This window comes from Prosopis cineraria, unplaced genomic scaffold, assembly GCF_029017545.1.
Source record: "Prosopis cineraria cultivar Desert tree isolate PC_DT_omini unplaced genomic scaffold, ASM2901754v1 PC9, whole genome shotgun sequence".
Taxonomy (NCBI): Eukaryota; Viridiplantae; Streptophyta; class Magnoliopsida; order Fabales; family Fabaceae; genus Prosopis; species Prosopis cineraria.
This window is the reverse complement of record NW_026555340.1, coordinates 18,660,053-18,672,322: the sequence shown is the minus strand read 5'-3', so window position 1 is coordinate 18,672,322 and position 12,270 is coordinate 18,660,053. Positions and strand designations below refer to the sequence as shown.

The window sequence follows — 12,270 nt, the reverse complement described above, 5'->3', positions numbered from 1 at the left end:
TCTCAGTTCCTCTTACCACCCAAAATCAGATGGACAAACTGAGGTGATCAATCGAAGCTTGGAAACTTACTTGCGTTGCTTTGCAAACGAAAAGCCTTCACAATGGGCTAAATGGCTATCTTGGGCTGAGTATTGGTATAATACTTCTATGACACCCTTTAAAGCGGTGTATGGTCGGGATCCTCCAGCATTCTTGAAGTTGAGTGGTGAACCCTCAGCTATAGAGGATGTAAACGAGCAAATTCAGGTTCGGAATCAGATCATCTCCCTTTTGCGGGATAATTTGGCTAAGGCTCAAAGCAAAATGAAAGAGCAAGCCAATAAACATAGAAGAGATGTCCAGTTCAATGTTGGAGATTTTGTCTTTGTGAAATTGAGACCCTACAGGCTGAAAACATTGGCTAAGAGAGTCAATGAAAAGTTGAGCCCTCGTTTTTATGGCCCTTTCAAGGTTCTTGCGAAAGTTGGGAATGTAGCCTACAAACTGGAATTGCCACCCACAGCTCGTATTCACCCGGTTTTTCATGTTTCACAACTGAAACAATCGGTGCCTTCGATGGTGGTGAACCCTACCATTCCTCCGGCCCTTTCTAGTGAACTAGAACTACAGGTGCAGCCCGAAGATATTCGAAGAGTTCGTCGGCTTATGAATGGACAGCAAGAAGTGCTGGTTAAATGGCACAATTTACCTGAATTTGAAAATTCCTGGGAAGGTGCAGACCTGATTTGCAAGCAATTTCCAGCATTTCCCCTTGAGGACAAGGTGAAACTTTTAGGGGAAGGTAATGATAGAGCCCCTCATTATTTTACTAAGACTTATCAAAGGAAGTCAAAGGGGAAGAATGACTCTAGTAGAATAATGGTAACTGGTCCAGAGGTTTATCCTTCGGTCTCTAGCCGTAAGGAACAGTAGCGTGGGATCTTTGACCATAACTAAGATCTTTTGGGAGGTATGGGCTAGGGGGGAAGCCATGCTGTCCATGCTGTGGGTATATTTTATCTTTTTGCTTGTATTGTGGGGATATCCAAAAAGGGAGAGGAAGAGAAGGGAGAGGAGAGACTGGCCTCTCGAATGCCAGAAGGAGTGAACCCTCTTGTGAGGTTTGAGCTTGTAATGTTGTTACTTTTGTGATCATTCAGGGGAGATAGGGTTTTGGCCAGAATCAGAGGCAGACTTGTAACTTTGATTCGGTTTCTCTCAATTTATTAATATCAAAACCTCAGCATTTTCCCCTCATTTATTGTTATCAGTGTCTTTATTGTTGTTTCTGTGGAGATATTGGTTCGGGTCTTATTAGAAATCATCCATGGATACAATGACCACTTCTTTATGTCTCGTGAAAATCATATTTTATCGCAGTTGAGGATCCAAATATGTAAAGTTCCATTTAGAAAAGTTTAAAAAAGAGGCATAAAAAAAAAAATACTGTTTCCAACCTCAAAAAATTAGAATACCTTCTTGAGAATAACCACAATATTGATGTCATTTTGGCTATTTATGCTGTGTTTTTCATCAATGGATAGGGTTCACATACTCCACTTCCCCCAATAAATTACAACATTCTAAACAGTGAATAAAATGAACCCAAAAAGAAAATAATACGTGTATTCTTCTTTGAGAAACTGATAACAAAAGACCAGTGCTATAGTAATAAACATGATATCATCGTTTATCCCCCTCTATCCCTCTCTTGCCCTTCTCTGTTCCTGGTACCCATACAAGACCTGATAGAACTCATTTTCCAAATACATACCAGCTTATTTAGACCAAGGCTTGGTTTGGAATTGGATGGAGAGAAAAGTAAGAATAAAATAAGGAGGAGAGAAAACTAGGAGGAGAAATTTCCAAAAATAGTAAATTTCTTTACTATTTTTAGGAGTTTTCTCTTACAGTTTTCTGTCCTCTATTTTTCTCTCCATCTAAAAAATAGGTAATTGTAGATTACCTTTGCACAAAGCATATGAAATAGTATAAACATAGGTAGAAGTACACGACCCACTGCAGCAACTCCAATACAAGGAAGCATCATCAATTGTTTGATTTCCGAGCCAGCTCCCGCGCCATCTCCCTAAGCTCCTCAGGTGATGGTGGCCTTGGTGCCTCCGGTGGATATACAACATACAACCGCTGCAACATCAAAATAAGTAACTGTAAACAAAACAGTTGGCAGAACCCCAGCCATCCTCAGAATAGGAATTTATCATTTAAGAATTTTTAACACCATGCAAAGTGAAAATACTCTATTTTTAGTCATGCTCCTCATAGAAAGCAAGTAGGTCATGATATTAATTAACAGGCACGTAAATATGTCAAAAGTTTTCTAGCAGGCTCATCTTTCACATATTGATAAGCCATTTCAGAATAAGTTTGCCTAAAATATCTTGTGCATATTGAGCATACAGCAGAATCTCTTGTGCAAAGAAAGTATCAGCTATTAAAGCTTCCACTTGTTCAAATACAAATAAAAATGTCTGATGGAACATTTTGATCTGTTTTGGAAATCCATAAACAGTATGCACTATTATAAAAATCTTAACCCAAATGGTCTTCGTAAAATAATAGATTCCTTGCTATAGATATATCAAAGTAAATGTTCTTAAGCAAGCTATAAACCTCTACCCATACATGCCCCGCGGTCATGTCACAAATAACTAATTGAAGAATCAACAAAGCATTATCCAGTTTCCATTCAATCTTCCACTGGCAAAGCCAGATAATTCTTCATAACAAACAGGTTACAGCACACAATGCATGTATACTTTTCAGAGTGTAACTGCGTTGAAGAGAAACATCCTAGCATACTGTATTGGCATTAATTTAGATGACTGTGAAAGTTCATACGTCATGACTCATTGACACACAAATTAAGAACTTTTATTTTGGCCAGGCAAATTATGAACATTGAAAATAGATGAAAGAAAGTAGACCGACTAAATTCCAAAGATACATTCACAATCAAAAGCCTTCAAAACTGTAATCAACATGGTAAAACTGAATCACTTCACATAGAACCAAAAGCAAGCATTACAATTAACACCATTATGATCCTCCATGAACCAAAAGCAGCTCACTTAATCCAGTGAAGTTTATATCACCATTAAAATTGAAAGCAGAACATTCCATCAATACAATTTTCTTTTTTACCCTACCCTAGAGGGTTTTGGTTTACGAGATCACACTTCTATAAAGAAATCAGTTCAATAATTTCCATGCAAGAGAATCAGCTGAATGAGAGGCTTTGTACTATGAACAGAGAACAAAAGTATTTAATCACAAAAACCTATATCTGCAAATCAGCAGAAATATAAAATTGAACATTTTTTATGTAGAACAGAAAATTACATTTCCCATGAATCTCTGGATGTTCTTCGAATTGTTAGCAAAGCCGTACATAAGAACGATGGGAACAGTCACATAGATCCCAAACTTAGCAATCTCAAGGATTCCTTTCGATGTGCCAAGAGAAGACATCTCAGTGGAAGATAAAACTGGAAAATCGAAAAATCTTCTTCCGTCAGAAATCACCAGTGATGAAAAAGAGCATAAAACTTAAAACCAAAAACTAGGGCTGCACATGGGCAGGGCTGCCGCCCGATACCCTGCCTGAAGGATGAACAGGCTGCATTGCCCAGCCTGCAAGAAGCCTTAACATTTCAGGCTGGGTAGAATGGGCTGGGCACTTTTGGACCACCCTGCGCCCTGCCTATCATTTGTGAAGAAAACTTCAATATATCAAACCTAATAGACATCACTTTAAGAACCAAATATATTAAATAATTCAACCCAAAATAACTTCCATACTTCATAAATCCACATCATAAAAATACTAATCTCTAACTCAAAATATGAAAACTACCATAAGGCTTGGCACAATATCCATGATTCAGTTGGCATTTAAATGACCATAATAGCATAACAGAACCACAAATTAGATTATAAAACAACACAGGAAGTAAGAATATAGGTCCATAAAAATAGAAATATATATAATTGAAATTAAAGGTTCTACTGTAGCCATCAGACCCTTGCAAGAGAGGTGTTGGACATTGAAGAATCTACCTCAAGGCAACTAACTGTCCAATAATAGTACTAACAATAACTTCCAGAGAACAAAAGTAATTGTCCAGTAAGAAAATAAGTACATTGAAGAATACGTGTCTAGTTGTCCAATAATAGCGAGGTGCTTGTCGTCTTCTCTACTGTAAGGCTTAAATTTTTTGTTCAGTTTTTTCCCATGAAACTACGACACGACGACCCTATAAAGGTTTGCAAGAATGTTTTACTAACAATAACTTCCAGAGAAGAGATTTATGAACTACGATCTTACACAAAAAGTAACTGCAGAATTCATACCGGTAGGTGGATACCTGAAAAACCAGGTAAAGAATATGCGGAGGAGGAGGAGAGACGCAGAGTCGAGCGCGAACTGAGAAGGAGACAGAGGCAGATAGGCGCACAGAGAGTCAAAGTCGCAAATGGGAGGGGGAAGAGTGGAGAATGACGGCAAAGGTTGGTTTAAGATTGAGCGACAAATCGATTGATCGACAAAACCAGAGAGAGAGAGGATCACGAGGATGAGACCATGAACACTTAGCGGAGCATGGGAGTGCCACGTATGCGAAGTGAAATGGGCTATGCCACGTTAAGATGGCCCAAAACTATCATTTGGATCATATTAGGTCGCATCTCTGGGTCCAAATACATAGAAAGTCCACTTAGTTGAACCAATAGCCGACAGTTATTAGTTCTGGTGAAAGAAGTTATGATCGCTCAAGCACAAGATATTAAATTTGAGAAGACGTGAATATATAAAACATTTTTGAGAGAGCTACCACTTCTAATTAAGCTTAACAATATTTAAATTGGACTCAATCAGATAACTATATATATATATATATATAATATATATAAAGACAGGCAGACTAGGGATACTATAGGCTCCAAAAAAAAAACAATCATAGGGAAATTACAAAAACCACTTTTTGGAGTTTGCACCAAAGGTAAAAGGAATAAGAGAAATTTAAACAAAGATAAGAAAAAAGAAACCGATTTAATTCTAAAGATCTCCTCACGGGTTTGGATCCTCTCATTTTCCTTTTTCTAATCTTCTTCTCTTCGTTTTATCTCCACCCTTGAATAAAAGATTAAATGGTTCAGATTTAAATTTTTTTGCCAATAAATGTTATTGTTTTATAAAATAATTATCATATAAAAAATAAAAAAATTAATCATTTAATCTGTATAGTTTTGAATCAGTTGTAACTCAATCATTGAATTTTAACTCATTATAAAGTTTTGATTCGATTGTAATTCAATCTTAAGCTTTGACTCTAATAACTCAATCCTTATATTTTTAATTATTTAAATATTCATCTTTATATTTTAAAATATAAAATTATAAAGATTAAAATTATATTAAAATTTACTACCAATACTTTAAGTTATTAAACCGTTTTAATCTTTATAAATATTAGAAGTTTAAGATATTTTTAATTTTTATAATTTTATTTTTAAAATATAAAGACTAATATTTAAATAGTTGAAACTAAATGAACTAAATTATGAGAGGCAAAGTTCAAAAGTTAGGTTACAACCAAATTAAATTTATAAGGATTAAGTTATAACGAATTAAAGTTCAAAAACTGAGTTATAATTGAGTCAAAACCACAATGACTAAATAATTAATTTTTTAAAAAAATAAATAAATTTAAATTGTTAAATAAATAAATTTAAGCTATGAGTTTTGGATGAGGAAATGTAAAAGAAGGGTGGAGGGGCTTGGAGAGCAGGGCCTTTTTTTTCACGGCTTATCAAAACTGACTTCAAAACCCAATTCTCTCAAGCTATTTAAAGGATCAATGATGTTTTAAGCTATTTGACAATCAGTCAATCACAAACAGCTATAGTTGTTGATTGAAATGAAAGATCTAGAAATTCAATCTCAAGTTTTATATGCATCACTTGAGGTATGCTTGGCACATTGGCAAATCAAGTTTCAGCTTGTGTATAGGGAGGGTAATCAGGCAGCCAATTGTTTTGCTAACTTCAGCTTTGAGCAGGATTTTGATATGTGTACATTTGTTGATCCTCTTGCTTTGATACATGATTTACTATACAGGGATTACTTGGGGGTTTATACTCCAAGGGAGATTTTGATTGCGGAATAAAAAAAGCTTTGCCCAAATTTTACCCAAAAAAATAAGAAGAAGAAATGGGACTGTGGAAATGTGTTGTTTTCGACATTTTGTGTGTTTCTGCTATATAAACTACTAGATGATGCTATTTTTTATTGTTAGGATGAGAGTTATTACTATGTTTACTAATATGCTATTTTCCGTGTCCGCATTCAGTGCTCATCACAATGATGAGCATTGAATGCTTATCAAGACCAAGAGCAATCTTAACCCTTTATTTTAACTCATATTAATCCCTGACATTCATTTAAATTAATTTTTAAATATTTTATTTATTAAAATAAAAAATACAAAAAATTTAATATTAAATTTATACTATTTAGAGTACATGTAAATGGCTATTTTATAAAATTTATAAATTTTTAATATTAAATTAGGTCATTTAAATTATATTTAAACTATTCAGAGTCTATCTGGATAGTCAAATTATAAAATTATAAAAAAATTTAATATTAAATTAGATCAGTAGATTAAATATGTACTAGTCAGGTTAGTAATGAACGTATTAATTAAAATTTTAAAATTTTTTATATTAATACATATAATATTTAAAAATTAATTTAAATGGATGGCAAGGATCAACTTTGACTGAAATGGAAGGATAATATTGTTCCTAACCCTAATGAGCATGGAGCACCTAATGTAATTCCTTCTGTTCCCTAGATTATAAGAAAAAATAAAATGGTAAATTTATATTTTTCATTTGGTCATTGAGGAGGTGCAAAATCGTATCATTAATTGTGAAGCTGCTTTGCACTATCACTTGTCCCTAACTCAAACTATAATTGTCAAATCCTCTTGAAACATATGCTTGAGGGTCTTGTGAGGAAAATACTAAAATAGCACTAGACTTTGTACCCCGTTTGAATTTTAATTGAGTATAATAAATTATAAAAATAATTAATTATGTCATAACACAATCTGTTTGAATACTATTTTTCTAAAGTTAATTTTAACAGAATTGAATATGTTTGGATAATTTATTTAAAATTAATTTTAGTTGTATAAATTATCATAAAGGACACTTTGCCTTTCAAAATTAAATTATTGATAAATTTGTATCTAATATTTAAAAGTAAAATATATTATTTAAATTATATATCTGATTAATTATAAAAATTTAAAGTATATTAATATTAAAAATTTTAATTTACATAAATAAATAACTCAAAATATATCCTAATTCAAATAAATTTAATAAAAGAGAAAGATTTTATTCTTAAATACCAAACATTAATTTTACAATAAATAATGAAGATGATAATGTATAAGTTGATCTCTAATGACATCAATAATATAATATCTGATGAATATGTGAAGCATTGCTTAAAAATTTTGGTAACATAAAAATATAACAATATAATAAATGATACAAAATCTTTTTCTCTCTGTGAACTTTTGTAATAATATTTATAATGACCCTCAATTTTAAATTAAATTAAATTAATTTTATAACAAGTGCTTAGTGGAAGGTGATGATTAGCAAGAACTTATACTAGTAACTTTTTTAGGGATTCAAAATTTAAATTTTACTATAAAGAAAAGAGAGAGGAGAGTTTGGTTTTATTTTTATTAAATTTTATTCTTTTTTTATAATTTTTTTGGGGCTTTCTTTGTAATTTTCCTTATATGTCTTTGTAATTTGAATGCAAAAGCTGCCTTTATAGCTTTACAAAAAAAAATAATTTTTTGAAAAAATTACTGTTTGGATAATTAATTGCAAAATCAATTTTTTTCCTCAAAAAATTGATTAATGAGCTGTTCAAACACACACTTTGATGTTTCTAACATTGCAAAAAGCCCCCAAGAATTCAAAGGAAATCAAATTCTTTTACCAGAGTTATTTGTTCCTACTTTGCTGCCAATTCCGGTGATACATTTGCTTTTATTATTCCCCAAAAGTTGCTCTGAAGATGAATCATACACCCAATGGGCAGAACAAATAATAAAAGCCATCGTACGCGAAAATGATAATAATAATAAAAAAGCCATCATCTGCTATGCAGAACAAATTAGGTGAAATTATTTTATAACCAAAGGTTTAAGTGAAATTATCACAAATTAACGTTATGAGAACAGATAATAAAAGCCTATCAAATTCAGTAAATTGATTAAGTGAAATTAAGTATACAATTTTGCCATAAAAAATGCCATTGATATTTGCTAAGAAAAAAAATTAACTTCACAAATCAAGCAAATATTGGAAAAATGTCTTAATAAAAAAAAACTCAAAAATGTATTAAAAGCATACAAATTTGACCCTAGAATTGCTTTTTAAACGCCAAAATTCACTTCCACTTGGCGTAGAACTTTTCATCACCCCACATCAACATTCTTTTCAATGGGATCTCTACATTCCTCTGTGTAAGATGCAAATGTCTTGGGATAATCCTCTTCTCCAGACTAAACCCGAAGTACTGGGGAAACACTTTCAATTCTTCGACACTTCGTTTCATGTGATTCACTAAATACTCATATTTTGGCAACAAATTATTCTCAAGCCCATATCCAAAAATGGCTGGGTATCTCGCACAAACATTAGCTGCTTCCTCATACGATAAACCTATGCTCTGCAGAAATGTAATCTTCTTCCGAAGCTTCTCCACCCGCGTGTTCAACAAATGGGCGGTCAAATTGGTGGGCCTGTTCAAATTCTCAACTCCGATTTGCCGAAGAAAGCGGAGAGATGGCCGAAGACAGAACTCAACATCAGAGAAGAGGATATTAGGGCACCGGAGGATCAAGGCGCACGATTCCTCAACTGAGGCAGGAAGCTCATGGGCTAAGAAATCGAAAACGGGAGCAATGTCAGTGTATTGGAAGGTGTCGGAGAAGAGCTGAGGGCAGAGGAAGGCGAGCCTGGGGAAATCGGCATCGGAGAAGCCCCTGGATTTGAGGAAATTGACGGTGACCAGAATGTGATCGACGGCATCAGGAAGAGGGAGGCTGTTGGGTTTGGTTTGGGGGTCAATGACACGGAGAATTTTGAGGTAACGGAGGTTTTCACGGTAGGTTGTGCGGAACTTAAGGTAATAAGCGGTGGATTTAGGGTTAGGGTTGGCAGAAAGGGAGTGAGAGCGAGAAGGAAGAGAACGAGAAGGAACCGAAAGAGAATGAAGCATTTTCTGGGTTCAGCACGCAATAGTGTAAGTGGAAGAGAAGTGGATAATGATAAGTTTATAATCAGAATAGAGGAATTGTTATAATCTCATCACAAAAGGGATGATTGGCACCAGAATCTCAGGACACAAGATATGAAGCACATGTAGTGAATCTGAATAAAGTCTAATTTTAACAAAAATGGGATCAAGCTTCAAAACACTAAACTCAAAATCTTGAACTAGCACCGGACTCATCCACCAAACAGGAATAGAAGAAGAAGAGATAGGAAGGAAGATAGAAGATGAACGACGGAGGAAAGGGAAGACGTCACTGAACAACGATAAACCACTGAACGGGAACGATGAAGAAAACGATTTGAAAACGGAATAGATTGATTGGATAAGGGGCAATAGATTGAAAGGCGATTGTGGCAGCGTCAGCCGAGGGCTTCGGGAGATTTTTTTTCTTCGGAAAACACTATTCATCATTGTAGCTCGAGTTTTGTTGCAGATTTTTGTTATTATTATTATTTTTTTTACAGTTAAATTTGTTATCGTGTATACTAATAAAAAAAACTGACTGGAGTTAAGAAAAAAAAAAAGCTCCCAACTTACAATATTTATAAAATATTTTAATTTTAATTTTAATTTTAGTAGACATTTAAAATGCATTTTAATCTTGATATTATACCTTAGAATTCACAAAAAAATTTAAAAAATATTAAATCTTTTCTATTATTTAAGTACATCAAAAGCATATGTTATATTCTTTATACTATAAAAATAATTAATTTTAAAATAAAAATTAATTTATAGGGATCAAAAATAATTTTTTTTATTTTTTTAATTGAAACTCATGATTGTCCGCCACATCCTCACTTTTTTAGGGGAATTTATAGCCTTTTCACTCTTATTATAAAATGCAAATGGGTTTCAAAAGTTATGTCCGCATTTGGTGCTCATCACTTGTAATGAGCAGAGTGTGCTTATCAAACGTGGCTTCATCTGAGCCTTTCATTTCACTTTAAAATGATCTGTACTGTTCATTTAAATTAATTCTTAAGTATTTTTAAATATTGTCTTTATTAGTATAAAAATTATAAAAAAAATTTAATATTAAATCTAGACTATATATAACATATTTAAATAGTTAATTTATAAAATTTTAAATTTTTAATATTAAATTAGGTCATTCAGATTATATCGAAACTATCCAGTATATCTTTGGATAGTCGAATTATAAAATTATAAAAAAAACTTTAAATTTGATCATCTAGATAATTTGCACTAAAAAAATTGATAATGAACATATTTATTACAAATATTTATACTTTTTATAATTTTTTTATAAATGTAAAATAAAAAAAATCTTAAAATTTAGATCCAATCTTGTCAAAGGTGAAATAGTATTCATTTCAATTAGATTTAATATTAAATTTTTTACAATTTTTATATTAATAAACATAATATTTAAAAATTAATTTAAATAAACGGCAAAAATCATTTCAAAATAAAATAAAAAGGTCAGATGAAACCATACCCAATGAGTGTGCTGTGCTCATCACAAGATATGAGCACCAAGAAATGCATTCAGTGCTCACCACACACTCATCACTTTATGGGATGATCTGTCCCTTCATTTCTCTTCAAATGATCCCTTCCATTAATTTAAAATTATTTTTTAAATATTTTAATACTATATTTATAAAAATAAAATACATAAAAATTATAATATTAAATATGGACTTTTTTTATGTTATTAGAGAATAAATATCATAATACTCATTACCCCTGATAAGATCCAGGTCGTCCAATTTTAAGCATTTTACTTTTACTTTATATTTATTAAAATAAAAATATGTAAAAAACATAGAAGCCTTTAATAAATTTAATTATTATCAATCTAGCCAGTACAAATTTAATCTAGATGACCCATTTTAATATTATTTTTTCATAATTTTTATAAATTGACTATCAAATGTATTATGGACAGTATAAATATAATTTGAAATGTTCAATTTAATATTAAAAATTTTGTAATTTTAATTACTTCCTCATCTAGATATACTCTAAATAATTCATATTTAATATTATAACTTTTTATAATTTTTATTTTCATAAATTTAATATAAAAATATTTTAAACATAATTTTAAACCAATAACAAATATCATTTAAAAAAAAAGGAAGGCCTCAGATAACTTCCATAAGGGTAGTGCTCATCAGCCGCAGTCCCATGAGCACCAAATGCATTCATCCAAAAGATTGGGAAGTTTTTTCCTCCAAAATTTGTGGGACTTATTTTTGATTAAGTCTTTTACATGGGACCCAAACATAATTTTTCTATCTAAATTAATTTGAGTGGTTGAGGTGGTTAGGAATGGTGCAAAACGAAAGCGATGATCCAAGCCCAACATATAAACCCATCTTGATTGGTTGGGGCCTATCGGACACACTCAAGAATCAAGGCTCATATCAAATACTACATTATTTACCAAAAAAAAAAAGATGAATTCAAATATGGAGATGATCTCATCTTTTAGGGATTTGATTAACATAAATCATCAATATATAATAGACATATTTAATGCTTTGGTTATAGGTTTTCTGATTTTCTTGCCTTTTTTTTTAATTATTTGCTTCTTTTGAGTGATTTGATTATAAAGGATATTTTTAGAATATTAATATAGAATACTTTGGAACTTCTTATTGTTTTACTTAGAAAGTTACCCTACTTCTGGAGTTTCTTGAGAGATTGAGCTTCCCATTTTTCATGAGCTCCTAATTAAATGATTGCTTTTAAATAAGATTAAATTTATATATTTTATATTTCTAATAAAAAATTAGAAATAAATATTTTCTACCAATGTTGTCCATATGCATATATGTTTTCCACACTGAATCTGTGCCTGTGTTGATCTGTGAATACTATTAAGCAGCAATAAAATATATGATAACACACAAATTATTTCAAA

General features: G+C 31.8%; 2 protein-coding genes across 7 annotated transcripts; both read right to left on the bottom strand.

Moving 5' to 3' along the window:
* Positions 1 to 1,580: 1,580 nt before the first annotated feature.
* On the bottom strand, positions 1,581 to 4,561 carry LOC129319866 (uncharacterized). 6 transcript variants are annotated; one of them, XM_054964964.1, is made up of 4 exons: positions 4,369 to 4,500; positions 4,156 to 4,257; positions 3,344 to 3,489; positions 1,581 to 2,128 (listed from the first exon to the last, which is right to left on the bottom strand). In XM_054964964.1, exons 3-4 carry the CDS (start codon positions 3,470 to 3,472, stop codon positions 2,030 to 2,032), a joined length of 228 nt encoding a protein of 75 aa, XP_054820939.1. In that variant the 5' UTR covers positions 3,473 to 3,489; positions 4,156 to 4,257; positions 4,369 to 4,500; the 3' UTR covers positions 1,581 to 2,029. The 6 variants fall into 6 exon arrangements, with proteins under 6 accessions (XP_054820939.1, XP_054820937.1, XP_054820936.1 ...); XM_054964962.1 differs by having other exon boundaries at positions 4,144 to 4,257; positions 4,369 to 4,499; XM_054964961.1 differs by having other exon boundaries at positions 4,144 to 4,257; positions 4,355 to 4,495.
* Positions 4,562 to 8,328: 3,767 nt separating this feature from the next.
* Positions 8,329 to 9,764, bottom strand: LOC129320823 (transcription termination factor MTEF1, chloroplastic). Its single transcript, XM_054966460.1, has one exon. The coding sequence runs from the start codon at positions 9,315 to 9,317 to the stop codon at positions 8,484 to 8,486; it is 834 nt and encodes a 277-aa protein (XP_054822435.1). The 5' UTR covers positions 9,318 to 9,764; the 3' UTR covers positions 8,329 to 8,483.
* Between the last annotated feature and the right edge of the window lie 2,506 nt (positions 9,765 to 12,270).

Excerpts from the sequence above, each read along its gene's own strand:
- LOC129319866 (XM_054964965.1), bottom strand. The coding sequence starts at position 3,472 with ATGTCTTCTCTTGGCACATCGAAAGGAATCCTTGAGATTGCTAAGTTT. Across the intron at positions 2,129-3,343 it reads TCCAGAGATTCATGGGAAAT|CGGTTGTATGTTGTATATCC; the intron begins GTAATTTTCTGT and ends TTGATGTTGCAG.
- LOC129320823 (XM_054966460.1), bottom strand. The coding sequence starts at position 9,317 with ATGCTTCATTCTCTTTCGGTTCCTTCTCGTTCTCTTCCTTCTCGCTCT.